This window comes from Panthera uncia (genome assembly GCF_023721935.1).
Source record: "Panthera uncia isolate 11264 chromosome A3 unlocalized genomic scaffold, Puncia_PCG_1.0 HiC_scaffold_11, whole genome shotgun sequence".
Classification (NCBI taxonomy): Eukaryota; Metazoa; Chordata; class Mammalia; order Carnivora; family Felidae; genus Panthera; species Panthera uncia.
Genome location: NW_026057578.1, coordinates 12,348,874 through 12,371,432, shown reverse-complemented (window position 1 = coordinate 12,371,432; position 22,559 = coordinate 12,348,874). Strand labels below are relative to the sequence as shown.

The window sequence follows — 22,559 nt, the reverse complement described above, 5'->3', positions numbered from 1 at the left end:
GGGAGGTCGGGTTAGATGGGGAGTGGCAAAATGCCCATCAGATCAAGAAACATGTGGGTCATTGGTGACCTTAGTTTGGGCTGCTTTGGTGGTACGGTCGGTGAAGGTGAAAGCCAGACTGGAGTGGGCTGGGGCGTGGGTAGGAGGTGAGGAAGTAGGCAGTGAGCATGGGCAGCTCTTTCCCCAAATTTGGCTCTGGTGTGAAGGGGAGGAGGGAGGTGTGGATCCCGGAAGGTTTTTTTGTCTTATCTTTTCTTTATTTAAAGGTTTAAACTTGGGAAGGGTCCAGCTGAGTGAGAGGTTAAATAATGCAGGATAGAGAAAGGACAGTTTATTCATTCAACAAATATCGAGTGCCTCCCCTCTGCCTAGGAATTCCTAGGTGCTGGGAATTCAGCAGTGACCAGAAGAGACAAAAGTCTCAGTTATCATAGTTTATATTCTCCTGGGGAAGACAGAAAACAAATGAACTGATAAATAATATGTCAAGGGCGGGAAGTACTGTGAAGCAAGATGAGAAAAGTAAACCAGGGTGAAGTGGAAAAGTGAAGCAGGTGAGGAAATAGAGAATGATAAGGAGGGGCAGAGGTGGCAGTTTGGGTGGTGAGGGAAGGTGACATTGGAAGGGGGAACTGAAGGAAGTGAGGGAGTGAGCCCTGCGGATATCGGGGGGAGGGAGGGCATTCCAAGGCAGCAGGAATAGCGATTGCAAAGTCCCTCAGACTGGAACGAGCAGGCTGGGGGTGGGGGCAGCGGAGTGTCTAGAAGGTGAGATCAGAGGGATGGCAGGGGGCCAGATCTTACAGAGGCTTGGAGGCCAAGGTCAAGATTTTGGATTTTACTCAGGGTGAGATGCGAAGCCAGTGGAAAGTTTTGAGCAAAGGAGCAGATGTAATCTGATTTCCGTCGTAAGGGTTATGGATAATCTGTTTTGAGCAAATGTGATCTCATTTACATTTTAAGGGAATCCCTCTGGCTGCTGTGGGAGGACAGGGTGGGAGCTGGAGCAGCGTGGATGGCAGTGGTGGTGGCCCGGCACCGTGAGAAGTAATCAGATTCCAGGCAGAACGGAGAGCATGCAGAGGCAGGTAGGGATGGGAGATTATAGAGGTGGAGGGATTGGACACTGTCTTCTGGCAGGAAAGAGTGAAATTCTGGGTACGGGACCAGTTAGGTTCTCTAACGGGAAGCTGAGTCAGTCTCCTTGTGGCGGCTTCTAATCTCTGTATGAAATAGGAGGCCACTTCGTGGGTAATGAGGAAAGAGGAGGACCGGTTGGTGGTTAGTTAGGAGGGGAGGTGGGGTGTTTGAGAAGAGCGGAGAAAGGAGCAGTAGTTTAGGGAGGGTAGAGGAGATGGGCTCACCCGGCATTATTTAGGGCTCCATTTATGGTTGGCGGTTATGACTCTCTAGCCCTACCAACTTGCCCCACTGTCAGAGGTCTGGTTGCTAGGTGGAGACAGGTCAGAAGGAGATGGTAGTATAATCTCAGTTTGGGATTTTGCCAGAAGTTAAAGACTGAAGGTCAGAGAGAGTCATGACTGTTGATCACCTACCATTCTGATAGCAGTCCCTGCTAATGGGACCCATCCTGGGAACTGAAGGAAGGGGAAAGCTAATGCTGGCCTTGTCAAGATCTGACAGGCCAAAGAAGGGCCCTGCTGGTCAGCTGGAAGGAGAGAAGACTGAGGGCATGGGTCAGGAAGGAGCTGGAAGTCCACCATTCCACATAGGGACAAGATTCAGAGTGTGACCAGCCTCCCCAGGCTGGCTTGGAGTGGGGGAAGAGGGCCTTGGAGGAGAAGTTGCACGAGTTGGGGGCAGCCTTGGTTTGCATAGGAGGCAGGGGGGTGTGTGGCAGGTCAGATGTGTGGGGAGAGTTGAAGATTTGCAGGGACTTTTGGGGTCTCTGGGTGAGTTGACCAGTGATGGGATCATTGAGGTTGATGTGGGTCGTCTTTGGACTCAGCCTGGGAGTGGAGTAGAGGCTTGTGCCAAAGTCACTGATGAATGGGGGGCGGGGGTGGTCCTGACCCTAGGGGTTGGTAGATGGCAGCCATGCCCAGAAAGGATTTCCTAGGAAGAGTGTGGCTTTTCAGCTGAAGCTGCTCCACCCCACTCAGGTCTTCCTCCTCTCCAGCCTGTTCATTTATGGCTGCTAATTGCCCGGTTGGCTACTGGGAACACCTGTTAAAATGTGGAGCAATAAACCAGAGCAGGTGTGTCCTACCGTATGCTCCTCTTCCTCCTCCTCTGTCTCATCATTGAGGGCTTCTGGAGCAGACAGCCTGGGTATGATGCAGTAGCACTTGGTGGCTGTGATGGTGGACAGGTGACTTCGGCCGTGTGCCCAGATTCCTCACCTGGGTAGCAGTTACGGGATAAGAGTGCTCTTGGCTTCCTGGGTGTTGGGGAGGACCGAATCGGCACCTGCCCCTCATTTTCTTTTTTCCCTTGTCTCTGCTTGGTTCCACTGATAGCACTAGAGGTTTTGCGCAATTTCTGACTCCTCTTTTAGGAAAAAAGCAAGAGAACTGTCACTTGGTTGACCACCTGCTGTAGGCCGGACCCTGCCTTAGCCATTAATCTGACAATACCTCTCTCATGGGCTTGTCAAGAGAATCACCTGCACCCAAAGGCCTGGTTACAGTCTGTGGGGCAGAGGGGGCTGCTTTTCATCATCCCCATTTTTTTTTTTTTTTAAACAATTTTTTTTTTTAATTTTTTTAAATTTATTTTTGGGACAGAGAGAGACAGAGCATGAACGGGGAAGGGTCAGAGAGAGAGGGAGACACAGAATCGGAAGCAGGCTCCAGGCTCCGAGCCATCAGCCCAGAGCCTGACGTGGGGCTCGAACTCACGGACCGTGAGATCGTGACCTGGCTGAAGTCGGACGCTTAACCGACTGCGCCACCCAGGCGCCCCCCCATTTTTTAAAGTTGGCAGTCAAGAGTCAGAAAGGCTTACTAACCCAGCTGGCCTCGTTCAGCTAATAGATGTCCATGCGAGGACTTGAACCTAGTTCTTGCTGAATCTCAAACGAATTTCCTGTCTTCCACCACACCAGGCCGTGCCAAGCTGTGAGGCCCCCTGCCACACACCTTTCCCCTGTTTCTTTTTCTGCCTCTGTTTAATGGGAAGAACATACCCTATTATCCAGATATATCCAGAAGCCAACTGTTAGGGCAGGCCATATGAAACTGCTACTATTCGGCCGTTCCCAGCCTACAGAAGTGGCGCGTTCCTGTGGTTCTGATGCTTCACCTTCCCCCATGGACTCCATCCTGGTCCAGGCCCCTGTTACTGCTCGCCTGGATTAGTAACAGTAGCCCCTTGATTGGAGTCCCTGCTTCTGTCCTGGCCACCCTCCTCCTCTTTATACTCAAAACAGCCACCAGATTGATCTGTCAGAACATAGGTAGGTCAGCTCAGGCTGCCTCCCCCTGCCCCCCCCCCCCCCCCCCCCCCCCGGGGCTTTCCAGCATCATCGGGACCCCAGCTGTGCCCAATGAAGAGGTTTTTTTCATAATTTTTCTTCTTTAAGAATGGTGTAGAGAGTGCAACAATTCCTCATTCTTGTGGGAATACTTAAGCATAAAGTGAGAAACTGAAGAAAATCTGCAAACATACGATTTGTGACCTTGGTGTCTTGGCCTTTGGCAATAGCTGTCACCAGTAGTGTCCTCTGTCCTGCTCACTGTGGAGGGCTGTGCCCTTCACTCACTGCCACAAGTCACTCTGGCCTGTGTTCAGTTCTTTTGGAAAACCAGGGCGTACCATCTTGGTGGCTCTGCCACAGCAGGCCAGGAAAGGAGATCGAGAGAGTCCAGAGCCGGGGTTCAGCCTCCCGAGGCCGGATGGGGCTCAGAGCGGTCCAAACACTGGTGCTTCGAACTATGGTCGCAGTAATCAAGTCTGCGTTAGTGATAGCAAAGCCAACATTTACATTCTGCATTTATAGCTTACCAGGAAATTCTGGGTGCTTATTTGGGAGTCACCCTCGTACCCAAGGGTTATGAACAAGGGCCTTAATTTTCTGGGTTCAAGTTCCAGCCCTACCACTTACTAGACTGTAATGTCTCTGAGTCTGGTGTTTTCATCTGTAAAATTTAGTGGAGTTGGGCCTTGAACCCTGGTCCTCAGGCTCCTTACATGTCTTTTGGCTGAGAAGCATTTTAGCTGGTGTAAAACTTGGATGTTTTGTCTTCATAGTGCTGGCCATAGTCCTTAAAAGCCACTTTTGTCCCCAGCAGTTGTTAACTTCTCTGCAGCCAGTGAAGTACATTTTCCTCGATTTTTCCTGATCGGTAAAGCAAAGGTTGCAAACTAGTTTTTTTTGAGCATAATACTTTTAAAAATAATTGAGGTTGCTTTGGATTACAGTCAAACTTTCACTTAAAATCCGGGTTTTGACCTCTGGAAAAATCAAAACAGCTGGCACCTCTGGGCTCCGCTGGGACTGAGGCCCTGTGGGACGTGGAGGGGTCCCCCCCTTCCACTGATGTCTTAAACCCACCCGTGCCTCTCCTTGATGTCCACTGCCTGGCCTCCGTAGGCCTTTGAGTGTTGCACTTGAGTTTATTACCCTTGATGCCCCAGTGACTGAGTAGCTGGCATTCCTGGTGATTGCCTCATCCATTAGTGAGTTGGCACCGGTGACATTCCAAAACAGATGATTTTGGAGCTCAGAGGCCAGCTCAGACTCTAGTGAAGGCTTAATTGCTTCAGATATATTTAACATCTAGACGCTAACAAGGTAACCGCGAACAGAAGGAGACCTTACGTTTGAGTTTGAGGAGCGGTGTGCCTCTGGCCTGTCACACGGTGACACCAAGGACCAAGAAAGCCTTGACGTTATGGGCACAGATTTCTCCCAGCTGAAAGCTTGGCTACCAGTGTCCTGGGCTGGATGGGTCTCCTGAGCCACTCCCACAGCCCGGAGGCCTCCACTAGAGGAAGCCACAGCTACGTCCTTAGTGGATTCTTGTCCCAAAAGGGAATGCCACAGAGCTCTCTGTAACAGACCCTGTGTGTCACAGCCCCGATGGTCCATGAGCAAAATGCTTGCTAACGATCATATCTGGGTGTTTCTCCCCTGTTGTCTGATGTGTGCAGTAAGAAGACATTGGAAGATTGCTTTAGGGTTAGAAATTGCCACCTCTAGTGAATCTGGTTGTTGAGTTTTCACTTCCTAGTTCAGTCTAGGACAATAGTTGTCCAAGAAAAGGAAATCTGTAATTTCCAGAGCTGTGTTGCTGGGATAACTAATGCTGTATCCAGACCACTGGTTCTCAACAGATTGGATAAAGAAGACTGCTCTTGGAGATTATCTGAGTACACAGCAGGCTTACTTCAGTGGCCTGGTTTGATAATATGTTGAGCCTGTGAAGCCTAATGTGCAGGAATACTTTTGACCAAGAGAATGGGGGAGAATTCTCTCCATATTTAGATGGGGCGCTCTGTTGCCTCAAGGGCACAAAACCTTGTTCTCCTGGAAATAAGACTATCCGAGATTGTGATTTGTGAACAATGACGCTTTATTTCTGAAACCCTAACTGTGAGGTTGTATAACCTCCATGGTAAAGATTTTTTATAAATTCATAAAAATTTTTATATACCTTGGCACAACAATATGAGTGTACTTAATGCACTGAACTGTGTATTTTAAAATGGTTAAGATGGTAAGTTTTATTTGTGTTTGCCACAATAAAAGAAAACTTCTATGTAAAAATAACAAAGTATATATGCTTATAGAAAATGTGAAAAAAATAAAAAATAGTCATTCTACTAACACAGCTTTCTGTTATATTTGTTGCCAATCTCCTATACATATTTTTGCACAGTGGAAATGTTGATAGTATTACCATATTATTGCGGTAGCTATCCTTAACATGCATTTTGCACGACAGGGAAATAGCTAGAACATTGCACTATGGGCCGGAATGCTTGGATTCCAATTCTAGTTCCCCAGTTCCTGATATCTGACAGGGGGCAAGTTACCTAGCCTTTCTGTGCCTTGGTTTCTCATCTAAACCAGTGATTCTCACCTGGGGCAGTTTTGCCCCAGAGGACAGTTGGCAACGTCTGGAGACATTTTTGGTGTTGCGGACCGCAGAGGGCTGCTACTGATCCCACTGGTAGAAGCCAGGGATACCGGCGAACGTTCTGCAGTGCGTAGGACAGCCCCATAATGGATTAGCTGCTCCCAGATGTCAGCAGTGTCTTGGTTGAGAAGGCCTGCTGTAGATACGATGGAGATAAATACTGCCTGCCTTATAGGGTTGTTCTGAGGGTTAAGTAAATTAAAAGTATGTAAAGTACTTAGAGCAATGCCTAGCACAACATAGCTGCTGTGCACGTGTTAGCTATTGTTATTGTTACCGTAATCACTTTTTATTACTTCATATCAGCATTTCATTCTTAAAATTCTGATAAACATTCTTTTTAATATTTTCCAAATCTTTCAGTAAAGTTTTCTTTTACATAATTATTGCATTCTCTTAACGTGCCCTTCTTTTTTCCCCACAGATGAAATTAAAGCAGAAATAGAAAAGCAGAGGTAAGCTCTTCTCCTGGCTGAAATACAGTATTAAGGGAGTGGGTAGTGGCCACGGGAACCCCTCTCTGTGCGTGTTTTCTCATATTGTATTATGGACAGCGCATGCTCTCCTAGCACAGTGCCGGGCACAGGGCCCGACTCTGTGTGTGTTTGAACAGATGCTAGGTTAGCAGGTTACCGACTCGGTAACTGCATATTTGCAGGAAAGGGTAAGGAAGATCAGGTTAAAGCTGCTGTCCCTTTTCTTGACAGACGAGGCAAAGCCCTTGCTTGCCCTCTGTGTCCGGCTTCTTTAGGCAGGAGGACAGCTTGTCCCGAAAGTGGCTGTGCCTCGTCTTCATGGTCAAGAAGCCAGTTCGTCGCGTTTCAAAACTACAGCCCCGATGTAGCTGATGCCGGGATTCAGTCCAGGACGCTGTCGACATAGCCTACCAGTCAGAGACCTTGCTCTCTGCATGTGGCCCTATGGTCTTTTGTCCTAATGCATGTGTTTTGGTTTTCAGTTGTCTGGCCCCGCAGAGGCAGTTTGCAGGCACTTCCAGTCAAGTGATTACAAGTGGGATGGGCAGTTAGAGTGAGGTGTAGAAAAGCAGACTTTTTTCCATTTCCCCTCTCCGCCCTCTCCTGCTTCTTCCCTAGGCGTGGCGCTGCTGCACCCCCGAAGGCAAACTTCATCGAAGCCGACAAGTATTTCCTTCCGTTTGAGCTAGCTTGCCAGTCCAAGTCCCCCCGGGTGGTCAGCACATCCCTCGACTGCTTGCAGGTACCACGTTTAAACTTGCTGGTGTCAGGAGGGTTGTCTCCAAGCCACAGGGGGGTCCTTTCACAGGGGCAGTGAGGAAAGGAGCCATCCAGTGTATTCTTTATGGAGGTCTCATGAGGGAGGGAAAAGTAAGAGGTCTGATCTGACCTCAGCTAAAGAAGAATGTGTTTCCCTAGAAATGTTGTGTTGTACTGTCTTATGTGCGGTTTTCTAACTGAAACCTTTAGGATTCGTTGGAAGAGTTGGCATACGTGGGCACGTGGTATTTTTACGCCACCTCTTTCTTGATGGCATTAAAATTCATAATATCCAGTAGAGAAATATAAGCAATATTCATCATTTGTGGTAATATTCCATAAAGTCCCTGTGAATCCTGAATAAGCAAATGCTGAACCATGGTTCCCACAGGAAATACAGAGTAAGGTTCCTGTGAGCCTCTGGCCTCAACATGTTCATCAACTGATTAATACATAAATCAGTACATAAGTTTGTTCTTGGTGTGTTTCTGTTTAAAGACACCTTATTTAATATATGTTACTGATTCATTATCATCAAACTCACGGTCAAAGCACTATAACACATGCCTGAACAAAGTTTATCTCGACGTGTAATTTCTCCGTAAGGCACATCATTGTGTTCTCGCTCTTAGGAACGATAGACGGCACTTCAGCAATGTGTTTGGGCCATCTTTTTTTTTTTTTTTTAATTTATTTTTTTTTTAATTTTTTAGGTTTATTTATTTCAGAGGCAGAGAGAGACAGAGCATGAGTGGGGGAGGGGCAGAGAGAGAGGGAGACACAGAATCCGAAACAGGCTCCAGGCTCTGAGCTGTCAGCACAGAGCCTGAGGTAGGGCTCGAACTCACAAACCGTGAGATCATGACCTGAGCCGAAGTCGGTCGCTCAACTGACTGAGCCACCCAGGCAACCCTTGGGGGCCATCTTAAACGTCAAAAAAATTGGGACACCTGGGTGGCTCAGTCTGTTGGGCGTCCGACTATAGCTTAGGTCATGATCTCTTGGTCCGTGAGTTCGAGCCCTGCCTCGGGCTCTGTGCTGTCAGCTCAGAGCCTGGAGCCTGCTTTGGATTCTGTGTCTCCCTCTGTCTCTGCTCCTCCCCCACTCACGCTCTGTCTCTATCAAAAAGATGAATAAATGTTAAAAAAATTTTTTAATGTCAAAAAAAAAACAACAAAATGAACCGAAATGTAAAAAACATGGCATGAAATAGGCCACAGAAAAAGACCCTGTTTATAGTAAAAGAGCTGAAACGAGAAGACAGAGTGTCTCTGTGTTTGACCTCGGCTGGGAATGTGCGCATCGGGTGATTCAATTTTCTCCTCACTTTGCATGTGTCCGCAGATGACTATAAAAGTACCACAAGTATTGATTTGGGGCTTACAAATAAATTTTAGTGAGTGGGTACATTTGCAAACACAGGATCTGGGAATGATGAGGATCGACTGTATTAGAGCCACAGTGACCTTGTTATAAATTACCGTTGCTTAATGAAGAAGCAGGAACAGAGAAGTTAAGGTAACTTGTCCGATAATACGTAGCGTGAAAGAAACAGGACTACAACTACGGTTTCTTAATTCTTCCTGGTCCAGCATTCTTGTATTTTTTCTTAAGATCTACTCTTGAGGTTTGTGGTTACCTCACTTTGATTCTTAACCCCAGCAAGCAACCAGCATCAATGAAAAAAGCTTGATAAATTAAAAAATGATGGTCAGAAGCCCACAGTTTACCAGGACTTTCTAGAGCAGGAATAGTGAACAGGTTCTGTAATTGCCCAGAAGCTATGTTGAAAAGCTATCTGAATCTTCATCTGGGTTTCTTGAGAAAGGACTGTGATCGATTGGTTCTGTCTGCCGTGGCACAGGACTGCCAAGTGGCAGTGGGCATGCCACGTTTTTGGCATTGGTGGTCTAATATTTACTCTACCAGTCTCGCTTCTTTGATATGTCTGTGCTTGAAAGTTGGTGACAGTTTCTTCATGGAAGCAGTTCTTCCAAATGAAAAGCCATTTTTCTCGTTCATCCAGATTCTGTACAGATTGTCCTATGTGAAACATACTGTGAGCCCAGAATTCTTAAATGGCAGACCCAAGTCCCGCTTCTATCCTGAAATATTTGTGGCCGTGAAATTTTCTGAGGAAATTTGGCATAAGTTTAACTTTAGTTGTTTCCTTCTCATGTTACGGTTTAGTTCTGAAGCTGGTGCTGAGAGTTAACATGACTGATGTGTAAAGAATGGTGTCTAACGCGTGTTGAGGTCTCAGCCAGTGCTGGGCCTTGTGCAGAGTGCTGCATCAACTCTGTCCACAGCATCGTGTCTGATCTTCCCAGCACCCCTCTGGTTACTTAACTCTCATCCTCATTTCAGAATGGAGGAAACGGAGGCTTAAAGAATAAAGTGACCACCCTACGGAGCTCCCGTGCCCAGAAAGTGGTGGGATTGAGTGGGCATCTAGGACTCTCCCCACCCTGTCTGAATTCTTAACCAGGGGTCCTTAAGCTGCAACTGTGAGCTAAATCTGGCTTGCTCCCTGCTTTTGTAAATAAAATTTTATTGGAACACGGCTGCCTGAATCCACTCAGGCTGCTCTAACAGAACACCACGGACTGGGTGGCTTAAGCTGGAGGCACTTACTTCCCTCAGTTCTGGAGGCTGGGCAGTGCAAGATCAGGGTGCCAGCTGATTCAGTTCCTGGTAAGAGCCCTCTTCCTGGTTTGTAGACAGCCGAGTTCTCACAAGACAGAGAGAGCACATTAGATCTCTGCTCTCTTCTTATAGGACACTAATCCCATGAAGGACCCCACCTTCCTGATCTTACCTAAACCTAATCACCTCCCAGAGGCTCTTCCTCCTGATACCATCTCACTGGGGGTAGGGCTTCAACATAGGAACAGGGGATCACAAACATTTAGTCCACAGCAGCAACTGTACCCATTGTTAATGTATTACCTCTGGCTGCTTGCCCACTACTACGGCTGAGTTGAGTTGTTGGAACAGATCACATGACTTGCAAAGCCTAGAAATTTGGTTCTTTACAGAAAAAGGTTGCTGACCACCCCTCTTAACTATTACCCTGTGGTTTGGCGTCTTTGATTAAAAATATGCTGCTGTTTATGATTTATGTTCTATATTTTCCTAGAAATAGTCTGTTTGTAGAACTCTGGAACGGAAACACTGACATCCTGCTCTACTTTAGGCCACAGTCCTGACTCGAGTTGTAGATTTAAGAGTGTCTTGAGACCTATGACATATGGTTAGCTCTTCTTCTCCACCCCCCCACCCCCCCCACAGAATGAAAGTTCTCTGTGATTTAATAGGTACACTTGGATTTCTTTGGTTTGTATACAAAATGCAAAATATGTTGTCCTTTTTATGACATTAGAAAGTGACCCAGTGCCCTCTGGAATACCAAATGAAATGCATTTCCTCTTGGAGGTTGCCCTTGCAAAGCCTGTTTGACTGGCTTTTCCCAGTGTGGGAGAGGTAACTTCTGACTTGGAAATGGAAGGTCAGTGTCCAGGGGTAAAAGTTGGTTTAGGCAGAATTGAAGACTGCTGCAGATGTATCCGCATTCTGCTCTGGGCATTTAAAGGCATCCTTCTTAGGGGTGCCTGGGTGGCTCAGTTGGTTAAGCAGCCGACTTTGGCTCAGGTCATGATCTTGCAGTTCGTTGGTTCGAGCCCCATCGGTCTCTGTGCTGACAGCCTGGAGCCTGCTTCAGATTCTGTGTCTCCCTCTCTCTCTGCCCCCTCCCCCACACCTGCGCATTCTCTCTCTCTCTCTCTCTCTCTCTCTCTTAAAATTAAATAAACATTAAAATTTTTAAAAATAAATAAAGGCATGGGGCACCTGGGTGGTTCAGTCGGTTAAGCGTCCGACTTCGGCCCAGGTCATGATCTCACGTCCGTGAGTTCGAGCCCCGCGTCGGGCTCTGTGCTGACAGTGCAGAGCCTAGAGCCTGTTTCAGATTCTGTGTCTCCCTATTTCTCTCTGACCCTCCCGCATTCATGCTCTGTCTCTCTCTGTCTCAAAAATAAATAAACGTTAAATAAATAAATAAATAAATAAATAAATAAATAAATAAAGGATTCCTTCTTTGAGCTTGGAGAGGTGATGGGGTAGCAAAGATGCTTCTGGGTTTGGTTTGTCCTGAGCACAGTTAGCTTAGAGTTCCCTCTCCCCACGGGGAGAAGCCTACCGAGTTCTCTTGGTGCTCACTTCTACCAAAGGTAAAGATCCTCTTTATTCCTTCCTTTCTGTACCTGGTCTGTCACACACTTCCCCCTTCCCAGGGGAGGAGCATTAGGGTCTGTCTTGCCTAACTCAGTGATCTCCAGGGTACCCTGGACATATGTCAATAACCAAATTTTTTTGAGAATAACCTTTTAATACGTTCATATATCTTCAGTGGTAAGATTATGTACATGTACGACTCTTATTAAATTATTTATATTATAAAACAAAAATAGAACTTTTAAAAGGATAAGAAAAACATGAATAGAGTTCTTTCTATGTCCTAGTGAAGGCTGTAGGGAACCACTGGTCTCAGCTGTCTTGTTCATACCACAAACATTATCTTTTAGTTCTTATTTCTAGAAAACTTTGGATTTTTTAATGCATATCTTAAAATCCATTCGTAATTGGGGCTCCTGGGTGGCTCAGTCGTTAAGCACCCAACTTCACTCAGGTCATGATCCCACAGTTCGTGAGTTTGAGCCCTCCATCGGGCTCTGTGCTAACATCTCAGAGCTTGGAGCCTGCTTCAGATTCTGTGTCTCCGTCTCTGTCTCTGCCCCTTCCCCCCACGTTCGTTCTCTCTCTCTCTCTCTCTCAAAAATAAATAAATATTTTTAAAAATTTAAAAATAAAAGCCATTCATAATTATCAAAGCTTGTACATGATTACATTCTCTGTTAAATATTTTTTTTAGAACTTTAAAGATAAGACTGGGGGTGCATGGGTGGCTCAGTCAGTTAAGTGTCCAACTTCAATTCAGGTAATGATCTCACGGTTTGTGAGTTCAAGCCCCCCGTCGGGGTCCATGCTGACGGCTCGGAGCCTGGAGCCTGCTTTGGATTCTGTGTCTCCCTCTCTCTGTACCCCTCTCCCTCTCAAACTCTGTCTCTCTGAAAAATAAATAAATAAACGCTTTAAAAAAAAAAAAAAAAAAAGGTAAGACTGAAATCCCTTAGACTGCTAACCCCAAACCCAGTTGCCTGTGTAGGTAATATACTTTTTTTCCTCTCGTCTTTTTCATTGTTTTTTTCCTTACCTGTGGGTGGTAGAATTTTATCTTATGAATTTGACAAATTTCCCTAATTTATTTGCATCTTTAAAATGTTAGTTGGATACATGGAATTTCTTTCTCATTTTAATATTTAAAAAAATTTTTAATGTTTATTTATTTTTTTTTTTTAATTTTTATTTATTTATTTTTTTTTTTTTAACGTTTATTTATTTTTTTTTTGAGACAGAGAGAGACAGAGCATGAACGGGGGAGGGTCAGAGAGAGGGAGACACAGAATCCAAAACAGGCTCCAGGCTCTGAGCTGTCAGCACAGAGCCCGACGCGGGGCTCGAACCCACAGACTGAGAGATCATGACCTGAGCCGGAGTCGGACGCTCAACCAACTGAGCCACCCAGGCGCCCCAATGTTTATTTATTTTTGAGAGGGGGGGAGGGAGGGGCAGAGAGAGGGAGACACAGAATCCAAAGCAGGCTCCAGGCTCTGAGCTGCCAGCACTGAGCCTGATGCGGGGCTCAAACTCACAAGCCGTGAGATCATGACCTGAGGCAAAGTTGGACGCTTAACCGACTGAGCCACCCAGGTGCCCCATTTTCTCATTTTAATACTGTTTTAGGTTGAACCACATGAAGTTGTCATTCTCATGGACTGAAAAACTCAAATATCAGTAACTTCGTACGACCCCAACTTTGTATGACAACTTTTTGTCCATAAAGAAGGCAGATAAGTCAAGACTGAGAGCACAGACTTGGCTTACAGATGGCTTAGCATCTGAGACAAGTTCTTTAACCTTTCCAGGGTCCGGGATCCTCAGACACAGAATAACAGTGGTGTCATCTGCCTCCGTAGGTGATGATGGGGACCAAATGTAACTACTCAGTGTTTCCCAAACACAAATCAGTCATGTTTCTCCCACACAGCCTCTTCCATGTCTTCACTCCTCTTTATCAAAAGTATTTAATACTTTTCTTTAAAATAATTTTTAAAAAATGTTATTGAAGTTGACCTGTAATATTAGTTTCAGGTGTTCTGCAGCTTTTTACATTCAGTAGTGTTTTTAAGATCTGGCTGTATTGCTACCTGCAGATACAGGGCGTTTCTTTTGACTGATGTATGATATGTGATACCACCATTTTATTTATCTCTTGTTCTGTTGAGGGGCATGGATAAATAGGGTGACAGTGAACATCCCTGTGCAGGCAGCCTCCTTAGACACAGGGGTGAGCGAGCCGGCTACCCAGAGGCCTCCCTCCTCTTCCCTCTTCTCATCTCATTGCATTGACAAGGAATAAAGCAGGAATTTCTACCCTCCATCTCTGTCACCCTCCCAGAGTCCAAGCCACTAGCTTCTCCCTCCTGGACAGCTTCGGTAGCCTCCTCACTAGTCCCCTGCTTCTCCTCCTGTTGTCCTCTAGTCTGTCCTCCATGCAGGAACTGGGCAGGGGGGGAGGCGGGGGGAGTCTTTAGAAATGTATCACATCATGTTAATCCTTTGCTTAAACCTGCCAGTAACTTTCCACCCCACTCACCGTGCAAAGCACTTTCCTCAAGTGAGCTTGCCAAGCACGCTTGTGCTTCTGGACCTCTGCTATGTTTCCAGGTTTTTTTCTGTGCATTGACAAAAATTTACGCACGCATATAGACACACACACACACACACACACACACACACATTTTGTATTTTCCAAAAATGAGATAGTCTTATGCATGATCACTGCAACTTGCTCTTTTTGAAGTGTCTACAAATCAGACAGGGCCCTGGAGATCGCAGCCAGGACTTTTGGCTTTGGCCTGCCCCCACCCGGGAGAATATAAACCCCGTGAGAAGAAGGACCATCTTACTCCCTGTTGTACCTCCAGTGCCCAGAACAATATCTGGCACAAGGAGTGAGAAGGCAGAACAGGAAGGTCACGGGAACTCTTTCTTCTGGCCCTGTGTCACTGCACAGACAAGGGAATAATGTCGTGCTTTAAAACCCTGTTCAGGGGCGCCTGGGTGGCTCAGTCGGTTAAGCGGCCGACTTCGGCTCAGGTCATGATCTCACGGTCCATGGGTTCGAGCCCCGCGTCGGGCTCTGTGCTGACCGCTCAGAGCCTGGAGCCTGTTTCAGATTCTGTGTCTTCCTCTCTCTCTGACCCTCCCCCGTTCATGCTCTGTCTCTCTCTGTCTCAAAAATAAATAAACGCTGAGAAAAAAAAAATTAAAAAAAAAAAAACAAAAAAAACCCTGTTCAGTTTGAAGGGGAATGTGCCCTCACAGGAGTCTGTAGAGAGACTACTTCTAGTCCTTTTCGTATTTGAATTAAATATCCAGTGGTTCCTTCACCTCAGTCCTGCTTTGCAGCATCAGTTCTGTGGGGCCTACTTGTTAACGTCACATTTGAGGAGTTTATAACCATCCCACTCATAACCCAGTGCTCCACATGGGCTTATGCATCCACTAGGAGTAAGGCAGAAGCAACGTCAAGAACAGGAACTCACTTACCAGGCAGCCCGTGCTGCCCTCTTCCGAAGCCTGCATGTGCATCAGCAGTGGGGGAAGGGGGGTGAGGTAAAGGGCATCTTGACCTGTTTTTCAGAAACACATTTTAGCACGCCTCCCCTCCCCCGCAACTTCCCCACTCCCGCCCCCACCCCCTGCCCCTGTGTGGTGACCTCTGGGGTTGGACTTGATGAACAGAGGCTGTGCAGGCCTCTTCTGCTCCGTCAGTCATACGATCTGGCAGTATCATGTTCTACTCTGAGCCACTCTCTCTTGTTTTTTTCTGCTTACTGAATGGCGATGCTTCCACAGTCAGTGATGGGGGAAGCCAGTGAGAAACGGAGTCCGGCCTCTGCAGAGTGGCAGGTTTTCCTAGCACCGTAAATAATCTTAGGACCTTGTGTCATTTTGTGTGTGTAGAGGCAAGGATGTGACCAATCAGGAACCAAAAAGGGTAAAAAATAGAACATCATTTTAAAGAGTCTTTGAGTCAGTGGAAGCAGAGAATGCCTTAGAAGTCACATATCCTAGAGGGGTTGTGTCAGATGAGTGATTCTTTTATCTGGGCAGCCTTCAAAATAACCTGGACAGCTTGGAGAAAAACACCAATTCCCAGGTTCTACCCCAGAAGTTACGATTCCGCAGGTCCGGGTTGAGGTCCGGGAATCTGTATGTGTAGTGGGCTCCCTCAGGTGATTGTGAGTCTCACGCAGGCTTGGAAATCATCCTGCCCCTGACCTTTGGGTTCCTTTCCAGCTTTCAGATTCTCTGTGGTGAAATCCAGGTCATGAGTGAGGTGGCACAGGCCTTTGAAAGGCAGCCCCTCTGCAACCCAGTCTGTCGCCTGACCCAGAGGGCATGGCCCAAGTGACCCCTCACCTCTTCAGCCACGGGGTTGACACACGTCTAATACATAGGTGCAGAATTGAGTTCCCCCTCAAGCAAGACACATCAGTTGTTTCCTATGTATCTTTCCTTTTAAAAAGAAAAATCTACACATACGGATTTTTAACAGCTCGTGATACAATTTATATGCACACAAGTCACCCATTGAAAGTGTACAATTCAGTGATTTTTGTACGTTGACAGGTGTACAACGATCACCACGATCAAATTCTAGACCATCTTTATCACTTCAGAAAGAAAGTGGGCTCGTGAGTAATCACTGCCCGTTTCGCACTGATGACTTCCTGTCTCTATTCCGTACAGATTTTAGTCCCTCAGTCCTTCGCACTAGTGGTTGTGTATTGGCGATTGTCCTACACTCTGTTCCACTGGACACCGTTTCACCATCCTGAGGCTCTCCTGCCAGGGGACACAGGGTGAACACTGTGCCCAGAGGGTGGCTGTGTCCGCCGTGCCCCGGGAGAACAGAGACATCTGTGGGAACCAGAGGTTAAGCACTTCCTTTGCTGCCATGGGCAGCCTCAGTCCTTGTCAGGCAGAAACTTTTCGTGTCTGTTCTTTCTGTATTTAGAAACTCATCGCATATGGGCACATCACCGGCAACGCCCCCGACAGTGGAGCCCCAGGGAAGCGGCTTATCGACAGGATTGTTGAAACCATTTGCAACTGCTTTCAGGGCCCTCAGACCGATGAAGGAGTTCAGTTACAAATAATTAAGGTATTTCTGTTTGTTTGCCTGATCTGGATTTTAAATAAGAAAGCTAGTGTCTTTTGGGAATTTGGATTTCTAATTTGCCATGTGTTAGTTGTCTCAGGTGGTGCTGAGCTGGAACAGAAGAGTGTAAGCATCACTTACATCTTTTGTTAAGTGTCAGAATTTGTTAGCCCAGGCTGACAAGAAGAGTGGAACCAGGTGTGTTTTCAGAGTAAACAGTTCCGCTAATAACAATGTAAATTGCTTGTCAGTTGGATCGGCTTGAAATCTCCTGGTCTTTCTCCTTGAAATTCTGGATTCCCAATCTGCCATTTCTCAGTGGGTCCTTGTTGATAATCTTATACCAGTCTGCCCCTTGTCCTGCACCCCCGCCCCCATTCCATTTCCCTGTTCCATTCCAACCCCTCCCTCCATCCCATTTATCCCATTTCCCTGTTCCATTCCATTTGTGCTGCCAGGAGTGGTTTAGCATGTAGTAGTACCATCTGCTTGTTGGGAAACAGGATCTGGATGGGTGTAGCCAACATTCCAGATCTTAAGTCCTAACTGTATTAGCTTTGTGTGGGATGGTTCCGTGTTGGCCACTCCCAAAGCTCTCTTGGAAACCCTCCAGGGAACTAGGACACTGACCGCCTATCAAAACCTGTATATTTTGTGATTAATATAGACGAGATAGAATTAGAGCAATTTCCCTCCTGAGGGAATGGTCTGTATTTTTGGCTCTTAAAAAAGTAAACTGGTAGAAAGCCCTCTTCAACACAACTTAATTAGCATCAAATAATTTGGATTTTATAGAGTTAATAATTATCTTTAAACTCAGAGCAATGGGGAGTTTTCGTGTGCAGAGCCATCTTAAAATTTATGAAACCAAAACAAAGCTAAACCCTGTATGAAAGTTTGGCTGTGGGAGGATGGGAAGCAGGTGGGTGTTTGTGAAGGTGAATGTTGTGGGTTTTCGTTTTAGGCTCTTCTGACAGCGGTGACGTCCCCACACATTGAAATTCATGAGGGTACTATTCTGCAGACAGTTAGGACATGTTACAATATCTATTTGGCCAGCAAAAATCTCATCAATCAAACCACTGCCAAGGCTACCCTTACTCAGATGCTGAACGTCATTTTCACCCGCATGGAAAACCAAGTGGTGAGTGGTAGCAGTTATCAGCTCCTAGGGATGCAACATCTTCTGATATGTGACTGTTTCACTTTAAAGTTTGTCCCTTCTTCCTGTGAATTCTGTTTTTGTTCTTGTTTTAAAAGGCAGAGAAACTAGCATGAGTTTTGGAATCAACATTGAGAATTTGTTCTGAGTTTTATCAAAAGAATTTATCTCCTTTTTAAAATGTTATCCTTCTGGTTGGATTTTTTTTTTAAGCAACAGGCTGGCATATTTTCTGATCCTTCTCAAAATGCTGGGACTTTTTTTTTTTTTTTTAAGATTTTCTTATTTTTAAGTAATCTCTGTACCCAATGGCGGGGGCGGGGGAGGGGGTGGCTCGAACTCACAACCCTGAGATCAAGAGTCGCACTCTCCACCAGCTGAGCCAGCCAGGTGCCCCAATGCTGGGACCATTTAGATCGAATCCCTTTTTTGTTGCCTTTTAGTTGCAGGAGGCCAGAGAATTGGAAAAACCAGTCCAGTCAAAACCCCAGTCCCCTGTGATCCAGGCTGCAACAGTGTCCCCAAAGTTCAGTCATTTGAAGCAGAGCCAGGCACAAAGCAAACCAACGACTCCTGAAAAGACAGATTTAACTAATGGTGAACATGCCAGGAGTGGTTCTGGAAAACAGAGCTCAGAGAACGGAGATGCACCTGGTGAAAGAGGCCCGTCGCTGTCAGGTATGTCCTGGGCAATGTCCCTTTCCCACTGTGAGAGGGACCTATTTTGTGTCTGAGGGGCAGTTGAAGGAGCCTGGTAACATCTGCAGGAAAGCTCTGATAGCAGCTTGTCTATTTCTGGGCCTTCCCCTTCCCTGCTGCTTTTCTCTTGAACAGTCAGCAAGGCATGATGTCCGATGTCAGCTGCGTGGTTTTCTCTAAATAGGCCCTGGAATGCATCAGGCTACAGCTTCAGTGCAGTGGGTTCAGTTTGGGGTGTTTCTCTCCCAGTGGTTAACTGTTTGGGTAATTAGTCACTCAGTGCCTGCCTTATCTGCTCAGGGGAGGACAAGGGGACCTCATCTGTCATGTCACGTATACACGGACGGGATCTCTGCACTGTGCCCACAGCCTGGTAGTTAGTGGCTACTCGTGGACATCTGTGAAAGAAGCAGGAAGGCGGATGAGTGAGCGGGCAGATAGATGGACAGACAGATAGCTTTGTTTTCTCCTTCTGTGACCTAGTACGTTGCATGGTTTTTTGTTTGCTTTTTTTAAATGAAAGAGCTATCCCACAGCTGATTCTAGTCTCCACGTAAATGAAGCATCAGGCATGAGACGGTGGATTGGATTATCATAAGAGTATTTCTGAATGTTTGCATGTTGCCCTGGGCAGTTTTTACGAACCCGTTCTCAAATTCATATTTTTTTCAGGAAGGTACCTTCCCGATGATACTTGTCCAGTAATTCTTCACTCTGGCTGCTTGGTCTGCATGAAATATCTGACCCATCTTTATACTTTATCTCATCTCTTCCTCTGTCCCATTATTGATGGCAGTTTCTGTTGGTCGTGTGTTCTGTGAAAGCATGCATATTTGAGAGCTTTTGTTCCTCTATTATTTATCAGAATGCTTGGCATACACAGGAGCGGACCAAGTGCTGTTGCTGGAAGGTTTTTCTGTGTCTTTACTCAAGGAAAGGACAAAAGAAACAGTTGCCACTAAGACTGGCATGTGCCTGAGCGCCAGCACAGAGTTGCTGTCTCCTCGGTCCTGCTGCCCTGTGTCTCGGGGAACGTGCTCAGAAACTACTGGCCCACCCTCTGTGTCTGTTACCGTCTTTGCCTTCTTAAGCTTTCAGGGCAAGGACCAGGTTTTTACTGTAACCCTTATCAGGCTGTGGTCAATCCATAAGTATTAATATTTAAACACATGCGAGGTAGTAAGCGTAGCTGTGCAGATACAAATGTCAGTCTCTTTAGCTGCAGGAAAGTGCTTCCACTATAGCCCATTTTCTACATGGCATCCAAAGTGATGTCTTAAAAGCATGAATTAGATCCAGCACCACCACCCCCCCCCCCCCCCCCCCCCCCAGCCAACCCTCTCTGGTAATTTCCCATCGTATCCTATTGAGAATGAAATCTGTGCCCTCACTGCCCCGTGGCTTCCGAGGCCCAGTGTGACCAGCTCCTGCCCACCTCCCTATCCCCGTCTTACACCTCTTTCCCCCTTGTTTGCCACCCAGTGTGCAGGCAGTGTTTCTGTCTTGAAAGTGCCATGCGTACTCTTGTTGCCTTTGCACTTCCTGTCCCTTCCCTGCCCCGCCCGCCCCCATCTTCAGGTATCCCTGTTTGAACTGATCACCCTCTCTGAAGCTGCCACTCCTTCTGCCCCATCAGCCTCTCTTCTTTCCTTCAAAGCACTTATTGTTACCTGAGATCACTGAAGGATTTATGTTCACTTATCCCTGGGCTGAGATCTAGACCGCTGTGTTCACCACTGTGTGCCCGACACCAGAATGGTGCCCAACACTCACGGCAGACTGTCAGTAAATGCATTTTTTTGAATGAATGGGGGGAAAAAAGCTTGATTTCTAAAATGCGGTTTTGCAGAAACACCGTAACTTAAACTTCTGCAGTAACAAAGAATGATTTGTAATTCTTGTATTGCTGTGGGTTTTGTTGCCAGTACTTGGTGTCCTCTGCAAGGCTTCTCCCGAGAATATGGGAACCGGATTGCCGGTAAGAATCCAGTAGCAAACCCGCAAAATAGTGGGTCAGAATGGAAGTGGGTCTGTTCCCCTTAAAAAAGAGTGAGTAGCTTCTGGTTCTCAAGATGTAGCTCTAAAGAAAGAACCTCTCCTTCAGAAGAAGGGGTTGAGCAGCCATAGAAGCCAAAGAGGAAGGACAGCGTGAGAGGCAGGTGGTGGAGAGGATGGTGCTGGGAGACGGCACCCTGGGCTGGAATCCAGGCTGTCGAGGCCCACTGAGAGGCCCGGGCTCTAGTGTCTCTGCGATGGAGATGACACAGCCTGCCCTTCTGTGGGGTCCGTCCTGTAGTCCTCACCATCCTGGAGCCGCCCCTCACCAGCTGGTCACTGTGTCAGGCACCCAGTTCGCCATCTGAGCACTCCACATACATTTTCCTTTTTAATTCACCGAGAACCCTGCCCACGGCCTTCCTGGGATCACTTGCCTCCCACGGTGAAATTTGCATACATGGAGACAGTTCACCAGCAGACTTGAGTATCTCTTTCCGCTGAGAACTTTTTCATTCTAAGTTGATAAGTCAGTAATCATTTGGTAGATCTTTATCAGCTTGTCCAAGACATGCATTAGATTGCTCTTTGTAAACTTACAAAATGATCTTTGAACCTAAGATATGCTAGCTTCTGTGAATTTGGGGGCACAGCCAGCAGTCTCCCTAGGGGACCTCACCCCATTTGTCCATTTACACTCCTCCTCATTGCCTGGCTAGTCTTGTCGATTTTTTAAAAAACAGCTTTATTGAGATACAGTTCACGTACCAGAAATTCACCTGTTTAAAATGTACACTTCAGTTATTTTTAGTATATTCGCAGAGCTTGCAGTCATCACCACAGTCAATTTTAGAACATTTTCATTATACCCAAAAGAAATCCTGTACCCAGTAGCAGTCACTTTTTGTTTTCTTTCTTTTTTTTTTTCAATGTTTATTTTTGAGCTAGAGCATGAGCGGGGGAGGTGCAGAGAGGGAGGGAGACACAGAACCCGAAACAGGCTCCAGGCTCTTAGCTGTTAGCACAGAGGCTGACAGGGGTCTCGAACTCATGGAGATCATGACCTGAGCTGAAGTTGGCCGCTTATCTGAGTGACCCACCCAGGCCCCCCACTTCTTGTTTTCTTTTAAGATCATTTTTAAGATCCTGACTTTTTGGCTCCCACCATGCATGAGACATTAGCGTTTTTGCATTTATACAGCTAATGAGTATTGTGGGTACATAAATACCTGTGGGTTTAAACATTTCTTAGCTCATTTTTTCTTCTTGCATCTCATTCTTTAAGAGAAAAACAACCCAGTCCCTAAGTACTATACACTAGAGAAAAGCTATCCTCTTTTCAACCAATATGGAGATTCTGATCAGACAGCCTGGTTTCAGACCATGACTCTACCCTGTAGTAGCTCTGTGACCTTGGGAGAATCTTTAACCTCTCTGGGCTCAGGCTCCTCATCTGTAAAATGAGTCTACAGCTAGTACCTGCCCTGCGGGTCTGTGAGAGTCCAGTGAGACCAGTGACTGGCCCTGGGACCTGTGTAAGTGTTTGCTATAATTAGCTTTCAAGTAAATTTCAGCTTCAAAAAGGAGTTAGGGAACAGTGGCAAAGAGTTAAGATGGTAACCAGATGTGAAGGTAGTAGGCACGGTCCTGTAGAATAACATGAGCCTATTTTCCATGTTAGCACCCGATCTTCTGCTTTAGGAATTTTATTTTATTTTTATTTTTATTTTTATTTATTTATTTATTTATTTTTTTTGTGGAGAGGACAAAAATTGTCTCAGAACAACACTTTATGAAAATAACAAAATGTACCCACAGGCCCCCCTCCTTTCTGACCTGTTCTTGACACAGGCTGTCTGGCAGGGAGGCTTCAACTCATGGGGTTACAACATTTGTATAAGGGACATTTATTGTGCAACAGGAGGTTGCCTAATGTATTTCTTCCTGTCGAGGAACCATACTGGTGTGTGGCTGGAATGTGATAGCAAACAGCTATGTTCCCTGATTTTTTCCCT

General features: G+C 46.3%; 1 protein-coding gene across 3 annotated transcripts in view; it reads left to right on the top strand.

Annotated features, from left to right (window-relative positions):
- Positions 1-22,559, top strand: part of ARFGEF2 (ADP ribosylation factor guanine nucleotide exchange factor 2) — a 100,308-nt gene that overhangs the window by 7,801 nt on the left and 69,948 nt on the right. For 2 of the 3 annotated variants that reach the window (XM_049650644.1, XM_049650643.1), the window contains exons 2-6: positions 6,529-6,559; positions 7,199-7,322; positions 16,545-16,691; positions 17,653-17,832; positions 18,294-18,528. In XM_049650644.1, the coding sequence (XP_049506601.1) occupies positions 6,529-6,559; positions 7,199-7,322; positions 16,545-16,691; positions 17,653-17,832; positions 18,294-18,528 (717 nt within the window). Of the gene's footprint in view, positions 1-6,528; positions 6,560-7,198; positions 7,323-16,544; positions 16,692-16,782; positions 16,887-17,652; positions 17,833-18,293; positions 18,529-22,559 lie in introns of those variants that run through there. The other variant, XM_049650645.1, reaches the window with a different exon arrangement.